General features: G+C 45.8%; 1 protein-coding gene across 4 annotated transcripts; it reads left to right on the top strand.

The window, feature by feature from the left end:
• Positions 1-1,939: 1,939 nt before the first annotated feature.
• On the top strand, positions 1,940-19,723 carry LOC122734566 (zinc finger protein 420-like). Of its 4 annotated transcripts, none has more exons than XM_043975472.1 (5): positions 1,956-2,077; positions 7,416-7,506; positions 11,035-11,161; positions 11,957-12,052; positions 17,976-19,723. In XM_043975472.1, the coding sequence occupies exons 2-5, from the start codon at positions 7,471-7,473 to the stop codon at positions 19,424-19,426; spliced, it is 1,710 nt and encodes a 569-aa protein (XP_043831407.1). In that variant the 5' UTR covers positions 1,956-2,077; positions 7,416-7,470; the 3' UTR covers positions 19,427-19,723. The 4 variants fall into 4 exon arrangements, with proteins under 4 accessions (XP_043831411.1, XP_043831407.1, XP_043831409.1 ...); XM_043975473.1 differs by lacking the exon at positions 1,956-2,077 and adding an exon at positions 5,568-5,621; XM_043975476.1 differs by lacking the exon at positions 7,416-7,506 and having other exon boundaries at positions 1,940-2,077.
• The last annotated feature ends 1,670 nt before the right edge of the window (positions 19,724-21,393 follow it).

The following is a 21,393-nucleotide window of genomic DNA, read 5'->3' as shown; positions in this document are numbered from 1 at the left end:
GCACCTGAGAAAGGCTGTGAACCAACGCAAGAAGTGGCCCCAGATAGATATAGGAGCACTCCCAGACTCGCCCCAGGGCACACTATAGGAAATGGTTTCAACCGGCAGGCAGCTTTGTCACTCTCTTCTCTGTTCTGGATCAGAGATGAAGGGTAAACTTAAGAGATCTACAATCTAGGGTGGCATCCTTGGGTAGGGGGATCTAGGCAGTGTACTGAAGTTTAGAAGCCAACCGCAGGAGTGTGGTTCAGAACCCAGAGGCAGATCAGGGTCTCAGTTGTAGCATGTACCCCAGCCTACAAAGGAATAACCAGGGCAAGAATCTCAGTCTGAAGGGGAACCTGCAATTCTGTCACTGAGCCAATAGAGCTTTCCATCTGGCTGAAAGGGGCTGAATCCAGTACCATTCTACTGTTGTTCAGAGCCAAACTCAAGTCAAGAATGTGTAGAATTCACACCATGGGGTAGTGATCAGACTTTGCTCTGGGACAGACTACTTTGGGAGAACTGAAGGTCTCCTGAGATCCTGGAATAACACAACATTTGATACCCCAAGAAAGCAGGAACAGGACCAGCCCAGACCTTACCTCCAAAAATGTGGCAGAGTCCAGCCCAACAAGAGCAAACAACAAAAAGGTCCCACTATAGAGACAGTATGATTGCAGGGAGGCTCTAGATGAAAATGCAGAAGAGAATGAATCTAAAACATCTACAAGCATTGCTGCAGAAAACCAAAAGCAAAACCTAACTTAGTACAAACTCAATTTGAATTCTTGGAAGAGATGAAGCAAGAGTTTTGTGGGTTTGTTTTTTGTTTTTGTTTTTTGGTAATCTAAATGAGAGCTCAAGGAAAAAAATGAAAAAGATTTGAGAGCTATAAAAGAAAGAAGTACAAAAGGAACTCACAGCTTGATGCAAGAGGTACAAAACCTTGCCCAAGCAACAAACTCCCTGAAAATTACAAGGGACAAAATAGAAGTCAGTGACTCCATGAGTAAACATGAAGTGTTAAAACAAAGTCAAAAGATTATCATGACCAAAAAAAAAAAAAGGCTAGATGTCCTATTTAAATTTTTTTTTTTTGTCATGGGCAATGAGGGTTAAGTGACTTGCCCAGGGTTACACAGCTAGTGTCAAGTGTCTAAAGAAATCTTTAAACAAAACTGCCCAGAATTCTTTGAACCAGAGGGCACAGTGGAAATTGAACCCACCTAGCACCTCCTTCGAGAAACCCCAAAATGAAAACTCCCAGGAAAATCACAACCAAATTCCAGAGTTTCCAAACCAAAGCAACCAGAAAAAAGAGAATTTAAGTACTGAGGACCCACAGTCAGAATCACAACTTGGCATCCACATCCATAAAAGAGTGGAGAGCCTGAGATAAGGTCTTCTAGGAGGCAGGGGATATGGGTCTAACTGCCCAACAGAGCAGGTATTCGACAGCGGTCCTGGGGTTCACTGTTGCCTCTTTCCTTGGGGAGCTCCTCCATCTTGCATGAATGTCCAGAGTTGTCTCCATTGGCATTCTTTCCTTTTTGGCTATACCTTGTCAGCCTTCTCTCTCCCAATTCAATTTATATCAACATCCATTATGTGCCACAGAGGTGCTGACATTTTACTGGGGGACCCAACGTTTGCGTACTCAAAGAAGAAAAGGACATCGTTTAGTAAGAGGGGCAGATGCTAAGATGGGGGAATGGGGAGGATGCAGGATGGCCACAATGCTGGAGGGCGTAGGGGGTGCATTCAGGAGGGGGTGCTCCCCTCCCCCCAGATTTCTCTTCGTTGAGACTCAGGAGGGCGGGGGCAGGCTTCGAGCAGGTCTCCCCGTTCCCGACGGGCAGCTTTGGCGGGGACTCCGCGGGGCATGCGCACCGCCAGCGCCTGGTTTCGGCACCACGTTTCCCAGAAACCCTTGTGGCCGCATCCCCGTGGGACTCTCTTGTACCGGAAGTCAGGCCCTCCCTGAGATCGTCCACCTGCGAACGGCTAATCGCTGCCTCAGCTCCCTTCAGTCCTCGGCTCAGCGCGAGGTCCGTAGCCGGGCCAGGCCAGAAGACCCCCGAAGCTGAGAGAGGTAGGGCCGGGTGGGCGTGTCGGGGAGGAGCGGGAGGCGCTGGAGCCATCCTTCTCAGCCTCCTTTCTTCCAGCAGTCAGCTGGGAGAGGCAGCCCAGCCACTGCTGCGCATGCGCACTCCCTTTCAGCCCGCTCGTCATGCCCCCTTCCCAAACTGAAGCGTTCATTGGACATCGCGGAGGTGGGGCTAGCACTGAGACCCAATCAGAGGCGTCTCACTGCCCGGGCTGTTCCCTCTATTGTGTCTTTCCTCCTCCTATCCTCCTTGGCTCCTCCCTCCAGGGCTGCCCCATCCATCCTTTCCCCCCTTTCCTTGGTGCTGGGGCCTCATGCAGTTCCTTTAGCCAGGCCCCAGAAGAAGTGACCCTCCAGCATTCAATCGACAAACCTTTATTCCTCTGGGCTGGGGGTGGGGGATACCAAATGCGGGCCAGCCCCTGCCCTGGAGGAGCTCGCACTCCACTTAGGGCAGACGTTGTGATGGGGGAATCAGGAAGGGCCGCCGGTAGGAGGGCATTCTTAAAGGCAGCAGTGAGCAGGTGGGATGGCATGCCGGGCGTGGGGGAGCACATGGGCAAAGGCTCGGTGATGGGAGAGGATGCCCTGTCCGGGCAGTGTCGCCGTGAGTAGGCGCCCCTTGTGAAAGGCAGTTAATCTGGGCCGGAGGAGCTGTTGTCTTAGCCTAGGGCCACAGGGAGTCGGCATTGGCAGCGCTTGTGCCAGGTGCTGAGGCTCCTACGCCACATAGAAGCCCTGCCTTCAGGGAGGTTATATTCTAATGAAGCCAATGCATACAGTGGAGGAGAAAAGGGGATGATGAGCTAGCAGCTCTGCCTGGAGAGGGATGAAGGAAGGCATCTTTGGCTTGGGACTCCTTAAATTGGAGGTCAAGCCTCTACTGGAGGAATATCAGTAAACATGCATTAAGTGTCTACTGCCTGCTAAGTGCTAGGGATATAAAGACAGTGCCTGCCCTTAAGGAGCTTACAATCTAATGGGGGGAAACAACACAAAAGGAAGCTTTTTTTCAGCCCAAATTTGCCCCCTGCTTCTGTCCTCGGGGGCCTCTTCCACCCTGGATACCCACAATTCCTTTGAAGGAGGGATTTTTTTTTTTTTTTTTTAGTGAGGCAATTGGGGTTAAGTGACTTGCCCAGGGTCACACAGCTAGTAAGTATTAAGTGTCTGAAGCCGGATTTGAACTCAGGTACTCCTGATTCCAGGGCCGGTGCTCTGTCCACTGCGCCACCTAGCTGCCCCAGGAGGGATTCTTAACATAAGCCTGTGGATAGACTTCAAGAGGATGCAAGAACTTGGATGGGAAAAAATGAGTCTCATTTTCCCTAACCCTTGGCTCTCTTTGTTCTGTATTTTATTTGATGCGTTTAAAAAGCATGACTCTGGGAGGGGTGGTAGGGTTGCCATGACTGCCAAAGAGGTTCTTTTTTACATGGTCCTTAGAGTGCGTGGTTGTGATCTTCACTATTCAGTCAACACACACTTATTAAACTCCTATGAAATGCACCAATGACATGTTGGGCACTGAGGTCTCCTGTCATAGGTGGTACTGCAGGTGAGCCTTGAAGGGAGGTCAGAAATTTCAGGAGGGAGAAGGGAGAGTGTTCCAGGCAGGGGGCATAGCTTATGCAGAAGCCTGGAGAAGGGAGAAGGAATGCCCTGTGTGGGGCCAGCACGGGGCAGGAGGGGGGGCGGGGGGGCAGTTTGGCCACATCGATGAAGTGGAGCCAGTGGGTGGAGCTTTAAACACCAAACTCCCCTTCTCCACAAGTCTAGCCTCTCCTCCCCCCATTTTTCTTTCTTTTTCCTGTTCTTTACCTTTCTCCTCTTTTTTCCTGCCTTTCCCCTCCTCATTTCTATACCTTTTCTCCTTTCTTTTTTTCTGTCCTCTTCCCCATCTTCTTTTCTAGTCTTTTTCATGCATTGTCCTCACCTCTTTCCCCATCTACCTTTCCTTCTGTCTTTCTCCCTGTCCTTCCTTCTCTAGATAGCTGCTGAGACCACTTACAGCTGGCCAATTCTGTTAACGTTTTATTCCTCCTCCCTTCTTCCTCCAGCCCCACCCTCGGTTCTCTGCCTTTTCACCTTCATTTCCAAAGCTGGAGTCGTTCTCTCTCTTCCTACAAACTTCCTTTGGTCATTGCCTTGGAGTCCTCCTTGCCTTGGCCCCTCCCCCCCTCCCCCAATCCCACCAATTCCCAGGCTCGTCTTTTCAGCTCAACAACATCTTTCATCATGATATGGGGAGAAAGCACATGGGGCCTTAGGGTTCCTCTGTAAAGAGTTACACTCTCGCAAAGACCTAATTAGGAATAAAACAACAGGTTTATTGGGGTACAAGGGAAACTGGCCAGGAGGAAGGTTTTGCAGAAACAAAACGCTTTCCTCCTGACTAGCTCAGGGAGTGCCCTTTTACAGGCTTTAGATGGGGTGGGTAAGAGTCTCTTATTGGGTGAGGGACTGGGGTAGGAGGAATCCCTCGTGAGCGATCTGGTGGTGGGCATCAACTTTGTCCTGATGGGTCTAAGCAGTCTGCTGGTGGGCGGTTCCAGGTGGTCTTCTCCTGGATTACCTCATCCAGGTGCTCAGGAGGGCTGGAATGCAGGGTGGTGGTCCTGGAGCATGCTTGTCGCTTACCTCTTTTGGGTGTGTGTGTCCTTGATTGAGTTCAAGGAGAGGCCCACTTGATTTCAAGGGAAAACCCCTGAGGTTTCAAGGAAAAAGTTCCTTGAACTCCCCAGAGAACAGTTGGGGTAACCGGGGCCCATAACCCTCCCATGACAATCGGTTACCATCTGTGCTCATGTGGCCACTGCCCTGGGTCAGGTGCTCTTCGTGTCTCTTCACTCATCTCTGAACTTCCAGTGTCTTCCCTCCCGAATCTGTCTTTCACGCAGCTGCCAAAATGATCTGCTGCAGAACCACGGGGGGAGGGGGACACATAGAGTGTCCTCCCTTCAAAATCTTTCAGTTCTCTGTGGCCTCTAGGACAAGTGGAGATGCTTCAGCTTGTTTCCAGATTCATTTCCCATGACTCCCCTCACCTACTCAATATCCCAGCCAAAGTGGACTAGGGGGTGTTTTCTGACCTGGCCATCCCTCCCATCTCTTGCCTCCATTCATTTCTACCCCTCTCCTTATGCCTGAAGCTATTCACTGCTTACCTTAGTCAGTCAGTAAACCTTTATTAAGCACCTACTATGGGCAGCTAGGTGGTGCCATGAATAGAGCATCAGGTCCAAAGTGAGAAGGCTCATCTTTCTGAATTCAAATCTGGCCTCAGACACTTCCTAGCTGTGTGCTCCTGGGCAAGTCACTTCACCTTGTGTGCCTCAGTTTCTTCATCTGTCAAATGAGCTGAATAAGGAAATGGCAAACACTCCAGGATCTCTGGCACATAACTGAACAACAAGAATGTGTAGGCGCTGTGCTAACTGCTCAGGGCACTAAGGCAAAAGAGAGTCCCTGGCCCCAAGGAACTTACAGACTAATGGGGGAGACAAGAAGACAACATGTAAACAACAAGGTGCAGATAAACTCTATTCGAGAAAGATATGAAACAACCGACAGAGGGAGGGTACCAGCATCAAGGGGAGGGGGGAATGAAGAAGGCTTGTTATAGAAGGTAAGGCTTAGCTGAGACTTGAAGGAAGCCAGAAAAGCTGGGAAATGGAGGTGAGGAGAGAAGAAAGACAGACAGACAGGGGTGGGGGGAGAGGAGAGAAGGAGGGGGGAAGGGAAGGAGGGGGGGAGGGAGAGGGAAGAGAGAGAAAGAGAGAGATCTAGACCTGGGGGATGGGATTGGGGCAGGGGTGAAAAGGGGAATGCTATTGAAAATGCCTGGAATTGGGAGATGAAGGATCTTGTTCATGAAGCAGCCAGGAGGTCAGGAGCACTGGATCAGAGAGGACATGGGGGTGATTACGTGTAGGAAGAGGAGGGAGGGGCAAGGTATGAGGAGCTCTTGATGCCAAACAGGATTTGGTCCTGGAAGTGAGAGGAGCTCTTAGAATTCCTGGGCTTTAGGAAGATCACTTTGACCGGATGTCAAGGGTGGAAGTGGGGAGAGCTGAGGCAGGGGGACCAATGAGAAGCCCATTGCAGTAGTTAAGGAGTAAGGTAATGAGGGCTTGCCCAGAGATGCCAGAGCACCACCAGGCTGGTGGCTGTGTCAGAGAAGAGAAAAGGGGTGTTTGAGAGCTACGGTATAATGGCAGAAATGACAGGGCTTGACAACAGATGGGATATCAGGGGTACAAGAGAGTGTGAAGTCAAGGATATTAAGGATAATGCCTAGATTGTGACCCTGGGAAGATGAGAATGCTTTCCATAATAATAGGGACATTAGGAAGAGGGGAGAGTTTGGGGGGAAACAGGAGGAATTCAGTTTTGTTCATGCTGAGTTTAAAATGTCTACAGGTCACCCAATTCATGATGTCTTTTTTGGGGGGGAGGGGCAATGGGGGTTAAGTGACTTGCCCAGGGTCACACAGCCAGTAAATGTCAAGTGTCTGAGGCTGGATTTGAACTCAGGAACTCCTGAATCCAGGGCCAGTGCTTTATCCACTGCACCACCTAGCTGCCCCAATTCATGATGTCTTAAAGGCACTCTGGAAGTTAGAAGTTAGGGATCAATAAGTAGATTGGAGAATCACCAGAGTAGAGATGATAATTGATTGAATCCATGGGAGCTGATGAGGTCACCAAGTGAAATAGTATAGAAGGAGGGAGAAGGGGGCTGGGGGACACAGGGTCCAGGACAGAGTCCCAGACAGCCCCCACAAGGGATGTGACCTGAATGAAACAAAAGGAGACAGAAGGAGCGGTCAGATGGGGCAGAGAACCAGGAGAGAGGAGTGTCCGAAAGCCCAGAGAGAAGATAGAATCAGGAGGAGTGACTAAGGGTGTCAAAGGCTGCAGAGAGGTCAAGGAGAATGAGGGCTGGGAAAAGGCCATTGGACCTTTGGTTAATGACTGGTTGTGAATGACTTTGGGTCTCTGCCTCCTAGAGTTCTTGCCATCCTTCAGAGTGCATCTCAGGTGCAAACTCTCCTGCACCCCAGAGCTTAGCATTCTCTCCCTTCCGTAAATATCTTTCCTTCTTGTCTGACACAGGTTAAAAAATAGAAGCTCTTTGAGGACAGGGACTACTTTGTTTCTGTTCTCATATCCCCAGTGCCTCTCGCTTAGTAGGTGCTCTCTCTGTGATGCTGGGTTCAGTCCATGAGCTTCCTCTGATCTCTCTCTGGTTAGGTTGGTCAGAAGGGTGGGCCTGGATAGGCAGGGCTGGGTCCTCAGATATCTGCTTTTTCCTCCCCAGGGCCAACAGCTGAAGACTCTGAATTCTCCTGTAGGTGAAAGCATTGAGTAAAGCCATGGCCTCTGTACTCCTGCCTTCCAGGGCTCCCCTGGTAAGTGGGAGGGTTGCTTTTTTTCATTTTTAAATACTGGCTGACCTCTCCAGTTAGGAATCGGTTTGCTTCAGTTATCCTGTGACCCAAGAAACCAAGCCCATCAGGAAAGAGGTCCCCACCACCACCCACACGTCCATGACAGAAGCATAAGCAGTTTGGTGGGGGCCTGTCTTAAGATTGCCTCTTCCTGAAGTGCCGCTACCAGAACATCCACTGCCCGCCCTGCTGCAAAGGCTCTGCCCATAATGCTCCTCAAAAAGTGGCAGAGGCTGATTCTGCTGAGCCATGAGAAGGAAATAAGGGGAGACTTCTAGGGGTGGAGCCAAGATGGTAGAGTAGAGGAAGCACTACCATTGAGTTCTCCCAATATTCCCCTCCAAACAGCTTTAAAATAATACATCAAGTTGAATTCTGGAGTGGCAGAGCCAACAAAAGGTCAAAGTAAGTCATTTTTTCAGCTCAAAACAACTTAGGAAGTTGGCAGGAGAGGCCTGTGACACCAGGGTGGGAACTGGCCAAGAGCTCACATGGCTTTCAACACCATCAGAGGGCTTTGGCAGCAGCAGCAGTCAAAGAACAGTAAAAGAGATTGGACAATTGGTCAGAAAGAGATTAGAAGGGATCCCTGTTCTAGCCCTGGGTGCAGGACCCAGAGCTGTTTGGCTGCTCCATTGCCCATCTGCAGTTTTGGGCGGTAGCTTTAGGCCAGAGAGGAGTGCTTGTAGTCCTAAGGGAACAGGGGCCCTTACTGTATAAGGACCAGAGCACAGAGCAGGAAAGCAGAGATCACACCATCTCAGAAGCATTGAAAACTTCCAAACCTCCAGAACTCACTTTGAAAACAGCAATGTGAAAAAGGCCAAAGCTTGGGAAAGTCCCCTCTACCCGGGGAACAGAGCTCAACTTTAAAATACAGTTCAAAATCAAGAAATAGGCAGGGAAATAAATAAATAACAACAAAAACCTGATGATAAAAAACTACCATGGCTATAGGGAAGATCAAGACGCAAACTCATAAGAAGATAATGGCAAAACAGCTACAAGCAAAACTTCTTCTTCTTCTTCTTCTTCTTCTCCTCTTCCTCCTCCTTCTTTTTTGCAAGACAATGAGGGTTAAGTGACTTGCCCAGTGACTAGCCAGTAAGTGTCAAGTGTCTGAGGCCACATTTGAACTCAAGTCCTCCTGAATCCAGGGCCAGAGCTTTATCTACTGTGCCACCTAGCGGCCCCCAAGCAAAACTTCAAAGAAAAAAAAATGTGAATTGAACACAAGCCCAACAAAAATTCCTAGAAGAGCTAAAAAATGATTTAAAAAATCAAATAAGAGTGGTAGAGGAAAAATTGAAGGGGAAATTAGAGTGATGCAAGAAAATTACGAAAAGACACTTAATAGGTTGGTAAAAGAGATACAAAAAAATACTAAAGAAAATAATACCTTAGAAAATAAATTTAGCCAAATGGTAAAAGAGGTACAAATCTTCACTGATAAAAATGTCTCCTGAAAAAGCCCAGTTGGCCAAGTGAAAAAAGAGGTAAAAAGTTAACTGAAGATAAAAATTCTTTAAAAATTAGAATTGAGCAAATAGAAGCAAATGACTATGAAACATCAAGAAATAATTTAAAATATCAAAAGAATGACAAAAATAGAATAAAAAGTGAAGTACTTTATTGGAAAAACAATTGACCTGGAAAATAGATCCAGGAGAGATAATTTTAAAAATGATTGGACTCCCTGAAAGCCATGATAAAAAAAAAAAAGAGCCTGGACAATATATTTTTTTTCAGGGCAATGAGGGTTAAGTGACTTGCCCAGGGTCATACAGCTAGTAAGTGTCAAGTGTCTGAGGCCGGATTTGAACTTAGGTACTCCTGAATCCAGGGCCAGTGCTTTATCCACTGTGCCACCTAGCCACCCCTGGACAATATCTTTTAAGAAATTTTAAAATAGCCCTAACATTGTAGAATCAGAGGGTAAAATAGAAATTGAATGAATCTACTGATCACCTCCTGAAAAAGATCTAAAGTTATAGTCAAGTTCTAAAGCTCCCAGGTCAAGGAGAAAATATTTCAAGCATCCAGAAAGAAACTATTCAGATACCATGGAGTCACAGTCAAAATCACACAAGGTTTAGCAACTACCACAATCAAGAAGTGGAGAGCTTCTAATATGATATTTCAGAAGGCAAAGGAGCTAGTATTATAATCAAGAATAACCTGTCCAGCAAAATTAAGTATAATCCTCCAAGGGAAGAATGAATATTCATTGAAATAGAGGAATTTCAAGCATTCTTGAGGAAAAGACCAGAGCTGAATAGAAAATTTGACCTTCAAATACAAGACTCAAGAGAAGTATAAAAAGGTAAACATAAAAGAGAAATCATAAGGGACTCAATAAGGTTAAATTGTTTATATTTCTATATGGGACGATGATAGATATTTTTAACTCCTAAGAACTTTATCATTATTCAGACTATGAGAAAGACTCTACATAGACAGAGGACATGGGTGTGCATTGACTAATTTGAAATAATCTCCTAAAAAATGAATGGGTGTGGGCACAACTAGGTGGCGCAGTGGATAAAGCACTGGCCTCGGATTCAGGAGGACCCGAGTTCAAATCCAGCCTCAGACACTTGATGCTAACTGTGTGACCCTGGGCAAGTCACTTAACCCTCGTAGCCCTGCAAAAAAAAAAAAAATGAATGGGTGAGAAAGAGGTAGAAGAGGGTAGGGAGAAGAAGAATGGGGGTAATTATTACACAAAAGAGGCACACAAGGAATACCTTTTACAGGGAGCGGGAAATGGGAGTGGGTGGGCAATGCTTGACCCTCTCATAGGAAGTGGTTGAAAAGGGGAAGAATATTCACACTCAGTTGGGTGTAGAAATCTATCATACCCAGCTGAGAAGTAGGAGGGGAAGGGGACAAAAAAGGGGGAGGGATGATAAAAGGGAGGACAGATTAAGGGAGGCAGTGGTCAAAAACAAAACAGATTTTCAAGGAGAAACCTGGTAAAGAGACAAAAAAGAATAAACAAAAGAAAATCAGATGGAAGGAAATGCAAAGTTGGTAATCTTTTTTTTTTTTTTTTTTTTTTTTTGCGGGGCAATGGGGGTTAAGTGACTTGCCCAGGGTCACACAGCTGGTAAGTGTCAAGTGTCTGACGACGGATTTGAACTCAGGAACTCCTGAATTCAGGGCCGGTGCTTTATCCATTGCGCCACCTAGCTGCCCCAAAGTTGGTAATCTTAACTATGAATGGGAATGGGATGAACTTGTTCACAAAATGGAAGCAGATATCATAATGGATTAGAAACCAGAATCCAGCTCTATGTTGTTTACAAGGATTTGTACTAGGTCTTCCTGACCCCAGACCCAGGGATCCATCCATTATGTCACCCAGCTGCCACTAGGACACTCTGAGGCCTGAATCCTGTGAGCTCCACTCCTTAGAATTCCTCTTCATCTTCACCTTTTCTTCCAAGGCCATATGCCATGTATATATACAAACATTTGCTGTTTCAGGAATTGGTGACGTTCAAGGATGTGGCCGTGGACTTCACCAAGGAGGAGTGGGGAGACCTGGACCCTTCCCAGAAGGAGCTGTACAGGGATGTGATGCTGGAGAACTACCAAAACCTGGTCTGCCTGGGTAAGGACGGCCTCTCTGGGCCTGAGAATCTGCCCATTGGCCACCTGTGCTTCCTTCCTTAGTGCATATCCGGGGCCGTGTTCAGTTTTTAACAGTTATCATTTGTCAGGCAGAGACCAGTTTCCTCATCCGTGCCTGTGAAAGGTCTTTTGTTTCTATAGCCTGAGATTGTACCTCCTCCATTCTCTGTTCCCTCAGGTCAAAGACCCTTCCCCAAATACCAGGGTGGCTGCCTGTAGGCATGAGACTTCCCCATCTTCTTAGCAGGACCTAGGGCACATCAGCTTCAATGGATCCTGTGAACCATTTCCCCTCTACCCTCTCTGTCCCCAAGCCCATCCATGTGGGACTCTCTTCTTATTGGTGGAGATGAAGGCTCTCCCCTCTGGTAAGAGGTAAGAACTTCAGTTCTGCCTAGTACCCCTTTGGGCACTCTTCAAGTGGGAGCCTCCCCTTTGGGGAACTCTCCATGTGAGACTTCTCCAAGTGGGTTCCCCTCTCTCTGAGGACTGGAAGCAGGAGGTTGCTTCTTGAAGACTCTCACTCGGAGGGTCCTCAAAGCAGGACCAGCTGAGAACTGAAATTCTCACCTCATGCAGGGCAGGGCCTTCATCTCCAGTCCCATACCCAGGGGCTGTGGGATGGAATTTAATTTGGGAACCAACAATTTCGTGTCCTTCAGGGTCCATCGTCCCACCCTCTGGGATCCCTCGTGGGTATCCCCAAAGAGGAAGGGGCAGGGGTTCTGGCTGGGGTGTCTCTCTGAAGGCAGCACTTTCCCATTTCCATGAGCAGGACTGACAGCTTCCAAACCAGAGGTGATTTACCATCTGGAGCACACGGAAGGTCCTTGGGCGCCTGAGGGAGAGGCCCCAGCAGCCAGCTGTCCAGGTGAGTGAGGGAAAGCCAGGTAGGTTGGTCCTTACAGACGACAGACACCCCAGCCTGTCATTCGAGGGGTGGCACTTTTACACCATTGGGCAGCTCAAAGCTCCCCCAGACCCTTGGAGAAGAACTGAGGGAGGGGCTGGGGTAGAGCCTCACTGCCCTTCACCCCACCATGGGCCTGCCATCTCCCCACACACAGGACCTCCAGGACAGGGCTGACCACGGCATTCCACACTGCTCCAGAGCCATGCCCTTCCCAGAAGGCCCCAGCCTTCCTTTCCAGGCCAAACCCTGAGAGACAGAGTTTCTGGGTAACTAACAATCAATTTGTTAATTAGGCTAGCTGGCAATCAATAAATTAATGGTCAGTGTTTTCTCTTGGTAACCAGATGCCAAGGGAAACTATGAAACACCTTAAATTCCTAACAAGTGAAAATCATCCCTGATTGGTGGGCACTTAATGAGGAGGTGGGCCAAAAGTCTTGAGCTCCACTTGCTGAGGACTGGCTTGATCATGAGACCCGGCAGCCTCAAGGCATCTGGGCAGGGGGAAGCCATCTGTATCCTGGCCTCTGCAGCTACTTCTCTCCTTCTTGAGCTGAGCTGCCCTAGGCTCTAATAGAGGGAACCAAGGACAAGGGGTTCCTCCCCAAGACTGGATTCTGTTCATATCTCAATAGAAATTAGGGCTTCTAAGGGGCAGCTAGGTGGTGCAGTGGATAAAGCACCGGCCCTGGATTCAGGAGGACCTGAGTTCAAATCTGGACTCAGACACTTAACACTTACTGGCTGTGTGACCCTGGGCAAGTCACTTAACCCTCATTGCCCCACCAAAAAAAAAAAAAAAAAGGAAGAGAAAAGAAATTAGGGCTCCTAGTCAGCCCCACCCAAAGTTAAGGAGCAAGTTCCATCAATCAGCCAGCCATGCCCCTAAGAGGCTGCCTGTCCTCGTCAGGAATGGGCGGATCTCAGAGTTAATGATCAGTCATTACTGTAATAGTACAGTATTAATTTCTCTCAGCTCTGTGTTCTGGACAGCCTGGTCACAGGATAGTCCATCGGCCCCACCGAGCCTGTTCAGTGGTTGGGGCACCCTTCCTCCTCACCTCTGCCCATTGGAAGCCCAGACTCAGGGGCAGCTAGGTGGCGCAGTGGATGGAGCACTGGCCCTGGAGTCAGGAGGACCTGAGTTCAAATCCGGCCTCAGACACTTAACACTTACTAGCTGTGTGACCCTGGGCAAGTCACTTAACCCCAATTGCCTCACCAAAAAAAAAAAAATCATGTTTGGAAGCCCAGACTCCCTTCCAGGCTCAGCCCCAGGGCCACCTCCCTCAGGACTTTCCTGATTCCCTTGTTTCCTGTTCTCCCCAAATGACTTTGCATTTACTTAGAGCTTAAGTTTGTCGAGGGCTTTGCCTCTCCAGTGATGAGTCCAGTGCTGGGGCATAGTGGGCCCTTAATAAGTGCTTATAGAACCCAGGTCTGGGGCTGGAGGGGACCTTAGTGACTGTCTGGCCCAATCCCCTCATTTTACAGAAGAAGAACCAAGGCCCAGATTTTGACACCGGTCACTCCTCCAGTCCCAGGTTGAACAAGCCCTCCCTCCACCACCCCCAGCAGTCTTTATCATGTGTCACCTCCCTTGATGCGTCCTTCATTCTCTTGTATAGAAAATTACAGCAATTCCTATTGTTTCCGGGTTTAATAGTAAACATCGATATAACTCCTGAAACTTATTGTGTAACTTACTGATATTTCTAAGGTAATTTCAGTGCAAGTAGCCATCAGAATTCCTTCCCTGTCACCTCATTCCCATGGCACAGTGATCACTGGGTGGACACTTCTCCTGGGCTCTACTCTGAGGTTTGCATAGTCACAGAAGTTCTTTTGGATTCCGTTTCCTTGCCTACAAAGTAAAGGAGTTGCTCTAGATAATCAGTATTTTCTCTTCTGGAGGTAACATTCGGATTCTGTGGGATTGTTCATTTGACTTGGAACAACTTTAATTGTTCAAATATTCATTCAGAAAGTGACCTCCTGCACCTCTTACATTTTGGTCCCAATACTGGTCTTGACAATAAGAAGTTTCCACTATTGTTTTGGGAGATATCACATAGTGGAAAAGAGCCCTGGCCTTGGAACCAAAAGACCTGGGTCTGAGTTCCAGCAGTGGCATGTGTGTGTCAGCAGTTTACCTTTGGTGAACTATTCAATCACCTTCTGCTTCAATTTCCTCTTTGGGAAAATTCAATACCTGCCGTGCTTAACATAGTAGGTTCTTTGTTGGAGTACTATTTGGAGTCGGAGGCTATTCGTAAATTATAAATGGCTCTACAGATACAGTCTTGTCTATATTTTAAAGTTTGAAGTGATTTTTCTTGATGGAGCAAACAGAAGATAGTATTAAGTATATTACAGGTACACTAGGAGATGTTTACACTTGTAAATTTCTTTCAGATTTTGAAAGTAGGCTAGAGAGAATGCAGTCACCTTCAGAGTTGGACCTTTTTTTAAAAGTTAATTCTTTATTTTATTTTCCCAAATTACATGTAAAATACAAATTTTGACATCAATTTTTAAAAAACTTTGTGTTCCAAATGATTTTCCTCCTTCCCTCCCCCCCCCACCGAGAACTCAAGCAATTCAATATAAGGTATACATGAGCAGTCATGAAAAACATTTCCACATTAGCCAGGTTGTGAAAGAAAACAGACAATAACAAAACTTCAGATAACGAACAAAAAATAATTATGCTTCAGTCTGTATTCAGATACCATCGGTTCTTTCTTCTAGATGGATTGCATTTTTCATAAGACCTTCAGAGTTGTCTTGGATTATGGCATTGCTGAAAATAATCAAGTCATTCACAGCAGATTATTTCACAATATTGCTGTTTTGTATACAGTACATTTCACTTTGCATCAGCTCGTGCAAGTCCCTCCAGGTCTTTCTGATAGCATCCTGCTCATCATTTTTTTTATAGTGAACTACATTTATATAGTACTTTAGAGAGATTTCCTTACAATAAACCTATGAAGTTGATTATTGCAACAACAGTAATAGATAACATTTATATAGTTCCTTATACCTGACAAAGAATTTTCTTCACAGTAGCCCAGCAAAGTACCGTCCATTTTGTCATCATCGATCATCATCCATCAGTCCTTATCTTCATCATTCCTCCTCCTCACCATTAATTAATCCTCACCGATCAATTCTCATCTTCCTCCAATAATCACCAATCCACCAGTCACCATCTTACATTACTCTTGCCTCTATGTCAAGTTTTTTCACAATTACTATTGTTAACTGTTTCCTTCCATTCTATTCCCTCCCCCGTGATATTTACTTTATTTTCTATCTTCTTTCACCTTCTCCGTCCTCAACAGTGTTTTGCTTCTGACTTAACCCCTCCCCCAACCCTCCCTCCTTATCCCCTTCCCCTCCTACTTTCCTGCAGGGTTAGATAGATTACTCCACCCAATTGAGTGTGTATGTTATTCCCTCCTCGAGCCAACTCTGGTGAGAGTAAGGTCTTTGAAACAATTCTGATGAGTGTAAGGTTCATTCACTGCCCTGCTCCTCCCCATGTCTCCCCCCACTCCATAAGCCCTTTCCTGCTTCTTTCATGTTGGATTTAACTCCATTCTACCTCTCCCCTTTCCCCCTCCCGCACTGCAATCCTCTCCCCCCTCAATTTTACCCTAAAGATGTCATCATGGGACAGCTAGGTGACACAGTGGACAAAGCCCCCGCCCTGGACCCAAGAGAACCCAAGCTCAAATCTGGCCTCAGACACAAGACACTCACCAACTCCATGACCCCAGGCATGCAACCCAACCCTGAACACCCCACAGAAAAAAAAAAGATAAACAAAAATAAATGCTTTTCAGATATCATCCTTTCATAATCAATTCCCACCTCTACCCTCTGTCTAAATTTATTCCCATCATCTGCCCTAATACTGAGAAAGTTCTTATAGTTAGAGGTATCATCTTCCCATGTAGGAATGTAAACAGTTTAACCTTTTAATATCCCTCGTGATTTCTTTTTCTTGTTTACCCTTTTATGCTTCTCTATGGTCTTGCATTTGAAAGTCAAATTTTCTATTCAGTTCAGATCTTTTGTTTAGTTTTAGTTTTGGTTTTTTGGGGGTAAGGCAACTGGGGTTAAGTGACTTGCCCAGGGTCTGAGGCCAGATTTGAACTCAGGTCTTCCTGACTCTAGGGCCGGTGCTCTATCCACTATGCCACCTAGCTGCTCTTTTTTTAGTTTTGTTTTGTTTCAGTTCAGGTCTTTTCACAAATACCTGAAAGTCCTCTTTTTCATCAAAGTCCCATTTTTACCCCTGAAAGATTATAATCAATTTTGCTGGGTAGGTGATTTTTGGTTGTAATCCCAATTCCTTTGCCCTCCAGAATATCATATTCTGTGCCCTTGGATCCTTTAATGTAGAAGCTGCTAGATCCTGTCCTATCCTGACCATGGCTCCATAATACTTGAATTATTCCTTTCTGGCTGCTTGCAATATTTTCTCCCTGACCTAGGAGCTCTGGAATTTGGCTATAATATTCCTGCAAGTTTTCATTTTGGGATCTCTTTCAGGAGGTGATTGGCAGATTCTTTCAATTTCCATCTTACCTGCTGTTTTTAGAATATCAGCACAATTTTCCCTGACAAATCTCTTGGAAGATGATGTCTAAGCTGTTGTTTTGATCATGGTTTTCAGGTAGTCCAATAATTTTCAAATTATCTCTCCTGGATCTATTTTCCAGGTCAGCTGTTTTTCCAAGAAGATATTTCATATTGTCCTCTATTTTTTTTTTATTCATTTGGAATTGCTTTATTGTGTCTTGGTTTCTTATAAAGTCACTAGCTTCCATTATTTTCAATCCTAATTCTTAGGCAATTATTTTCTTCAGAGAACTTTTCCATTTGACTTTTCAAGCTCCTGACTTTTTTCTCATGCCTTTCCTGCATCACTCTTTTTTTCTCTACCTCTCTTCCTTTATCTTCAAAGTCCTTTTGAGTGCCTCTATGGCCTGAGACCAATTCATATTTTCCTTGGAAGCTTTGGATGTAGGAGCTCTGATGTTGCTATTCTCTTCTGAGGGTGCACCTTGATCTTCCTTGTCACTAAAGAAACTTTCTATGGTCTGCATCTTTCTCTGTCTGCTCATCTTCCTTGCCTATTTCTTGACTTTTAACTGTTTCTTAAAGTGGAACACTGCTTCCAGCCTGTGCACTGTCCCAAACTTCAGGGGGTCCAAGGTGGTATGATTTAAGGAGTGGCAGGTTCTTTACTTGCCTGGCCTGTGCTTTGGTCTCTAAATAACCCCAGGCCAACTTGCTCTTCAACCAGGAAACAAAATTTTGTCTCAATGGGTTGAAAGCTCTGGCAAGCCTGACCCCCCTCCCCCACCTGGACTTACCACTCAAGATTGCTCCCTGGCTCTCAGCAGCTGGGTAGAAAAACCAAATTCTTTCTAAGCTCCGGCAGAGACCCCTGTAGCCTCCCCCTAGCCAACTGCTCAGCCCTCTCACCCAACCATGAGCTTAGTTCCAGAAGACACTGGTACTGCAACTGATTCGGAGGCTCTGGGGGTAAATTTCTCTGGCATAACTTGCCTAGGGCTGGATCCATGTCAGTGCAACCATGGGGTTGGACTCTACTCCCACCCCAGTACAGTAGACCCCTCCTGCCAAACTTCTAAGCCATCTTTGGCTGGAAAATTATCTCGACCCATCCTTTTGTGGGTTCTGCTGCTCCAGGAATTGTCTTATGGCATTTTTTTGGAGTGATTGTGTCAAGAGCTCCAAGAGCTTACTGCCTTTCCTCCACCATCTTCACGTTGTACCTTTTTAATGGAAGTATTATCCCATGAAAGATTCACAAGGGGTTATTCTTATATCTCCAAATCAGGTAAAGCCTTGGAATATGCCATCCTGCTAGAGAGGCAGAAAAGCAATAAGGAGAAATATTACAAATGTAATGAATGTGGGAAGGCTTTCTCTAGGAGCATAAGACTTACTGAACACCAGAGATTTCATTCTGAAGAGAAGCCTTATGAATGCAAGGCATGTAGGAAGGCCTTTCGTAAAAGGACAGAACTTACTAGACATCAGAAAGTTCATCGTGGTAAGAAAACTAATGAATGTAAAGAATGTGGGAAGACCTTTCGCTGGTGGACAGGACTTATTCGACATCAGATAATCCATACTAGAGCAAAACCTTATGTGTGTAAGGAATGTGGGAAAGCCTTTCCACAGAGAACTGCTCTCACTCTACATCAGAGAGTTCATACAGGAGAGAAGCCTTATGAATGTAAACAATGTGGGAAGGCCTTCCGACAGAACATACACCTTACCTGCCATCAGAAAATTCACACTGGAGAGAAGCCTTATGTATGTACTAAATGTGGAAAATCCTTCAACTGCAACTCATCCCTTACTTCCCATTACAGAATTCATCTTGGTGACAGACCTTATGCATGTAAGGAATGTGGGAAGGCCTTCCGCCGGAGCACACAGCTTACTCGACATCAGAAAATTCACACTGGAGAAAAGCCCTATGAATGTAATCAGTGTGGGAAGGCCTTCCCTCAGAGCACTGCTCTTACTCTACATCAGAGAATTCATACAGGAGAGAAACCTTATGAATGTAAACAATGTGGGAAAGCCTTTAGACAGAACACACATCTTACCTGCCATCGGAAAATTCATACTGGAGAGAAGCCTTATGTATGTACTAAATGTGGAAAATCCTTCAACTGCAACTCATCCCTTACTTCCCATTACAGAATTCATCTTGGTGAGAAACCTTATGAATGTAAGGAATGTGGGAAGGCTTTCCGCCGGAGCACACAGCTTACTCGACATCAGAAAATTCACACTGGAGAAAAGCCCTATGAATGTAATCAATGTGGGAAGGCCTTCCATAGGAGTACAATACTTACTCAACATCAGAGAATTCACACTGGAGAGAAACCTTACCAGTGTAATGAATGTGGGAAGGCTTATCGCTGGAGCACGGGACTTACTCGACATCAGAGAATTCATACTGGAGAGAAGCCTTATGAATGTGACCAATGTGGAAAGAACTTCTATCAGAAGACAGGACTTACTGAACATCAGAAAATTCATACTAAAGAGAAACCTTATGAATGTCTTGAGTGTGGGAAGGGCTTCCATCAGAGGACAGGACTTTCTGCTCATCAGAGAATTCATACTGGTGAGAAGCCACATGAATGTCACGAATGTGGAAAGGCCTTTCGCTGGAGCACGGGACTTACTCGACATTATCAGACAATTCATGGTGGAGAGAAATCCTATGACTATAGAAATACCTTCCATCAGAAGACAGGATTGGTTTGACATGAGAATTTATCCTATTATAAACATATGCATGTAGTATTTGTTATAAGACTTTCCTTCTTCAAGAACAAATAAATCAATCATCATCAAAGAATTCACAATGGAAAGAAATGTTAGGGATATACAGTCTTATTAAGCAATGCACATCAGAAAGATTTTAGCCAATTTTGCTGAAAAATGTAGATCCAGGCTGAAAGGAAAGGTAATGGACAGAATAAATCTCAAATTTCTCATATTAACTTTTTTTGTTCTTTTAAGTATGTAAATATAAAACTATTTATTGACTGCTATTCCTCAATATGGATAATAAATGTTATAAAGTTGTATCATATCCAGTGACTACAATGTTTTGTTTTTGCCTGACTCCTCTGAAGCCCAGCACCTACATGCTAAAAAGACTGGTTTTATATGTATAAGGGATGGATTGAGATAAAGAAGTAAAAATATAAGGGGATTAAAACTGTCCAAACTACAATACAATAGACTAAGCAGAGCTCTGAGCCAATGGCACTTTATTAAAGGGTCCATGGTCCCCTCTAAGGAAGTGGACACCAGAGCTTCCTCACAACCTGAGAGCCCTCCTCCTTCCAGGACCTTGTTTTTATAGGTTTTGATACCCAAATATGCAAAAGAGGCATGGTGAAATACAGAATCTTTTGGCCCTTGATGGCCAAAAATGACATATTACTGGGGGGGGGTGGCGCAGGGTGTCTTGGGTTAGTAAAGCATTGGGGCATCTCCACTGACTAAGTATCCATAAGTAGTCACCTGCTCATGTTGGAAAAGAGAGAATGGTCTGGAAATACAAAAAATAAGTTTGAGGACTTTCCAAAGCATCAAGACATCCTACCCACCCTGGGTTTGGAAATAGAATTTATGCAAAATAGGCTGGAGATCTTTGTCAGCATCCTTGTGGTTGCACAAGTAAGCCTCCTAACTTGCTAAACAAGTAGTTAACATTACAATAAAGTTTGAGGCCCACTATAAGAACTTGTCTATCTAATTATCCCTATATGATTGATGTAAAATATCAAACTGGTTAATACTTATTGGAATAGAGTAGGGGTCCAAATGAATGATTTCTCACAAACATACTTGTCAGCATAGAAGGCTACAAAAGCATTGTGAGTTTGCTTATCCAGCAGCTAACGCTCATAGTTAGGAAAACAGAACACCTCCAAATGCCTGCCTTTATTAAAAAAAAATTAAAGACCCATTGGATAGGGATGTTACTGTGTGGTAGGGAGCAGACCCTTTAATTAGTAAAAATGGGCTCATATCAAAAATGGTTCTTTTTATAAGCTCGAGGTAAACATTTAAACACATTTAAAACAACTTCTGGCATCATTTACCATGTTTCTAATCTGGGATTTAATTTTTTCTTTTTCCTTCCTTCCTTCCTTCCTTCCTTCCTTCCTTCCTTACTTCCTTCCTTCCTTTCCTTCCTTCCTTCCTTCCTTCCTTCCTTCCTTCCTTCCTTCCTTCCTGCCTGCCTCCTGCCTGCCTGCCATGCCTGCCTGCCTGCCTGCCTGCCTGCCTGCCTTGCCTGCATGGCGCCTGCCTGCCTGCCCACTCTCCCTGCCTGCCTGCCTGCCTGCCCGCCTGCCCGCCTGCCTGCCTGCCTGCCTGCCTGCCTGCCTGCCTGCCTGCCTGCCTGCCTGCCTTCCTCCCTCCCTTCCTCCCTCTCTCCACCCCCCCACTCCCTTCCTCTCTTCCACTGGTTCTTCATATAGCCAGAAGTGCAGCAGTCACTCATGGGGTTTGATCTCAATGCTAATCAGCACAGGGGTGTTGATTTGTTTCATTTCCAAGTTAGGCTTGTGTTAGGCAGCCTCCTGACTCCCTGTTCCCTGGGGCTCACAGTATTGATGCCAGACCTCATGTAGATATCTTATCTAGTTAGCCCATTGCAAATGATCCACAATCTCAGTTTCCCCAGTAGCATGGATTACAGGCATATTTCCTCA

The sequence above is a fragment of the Dromiciops gliroides genome, chromosome 1 (genome assembly GCF_019393635.1).
Source record: "Dromiciops gliroides isolate mDroGli1 chromosome 1, mDroGli1.pri, whole genome shotgun sequence".
NCBI classification, from domain to species: domain Eukaryota; kingdom Metazoa; phylum Chordata; class Mammalia; order Microbiotheria; family Microbiotheriidae; genus Dromiciops; species Dromiciops gliroides.
Note: the sequence above shows the minus strand (reverse complement) of the source record. Positions and strands in the feature narration are given on the sequence as shown.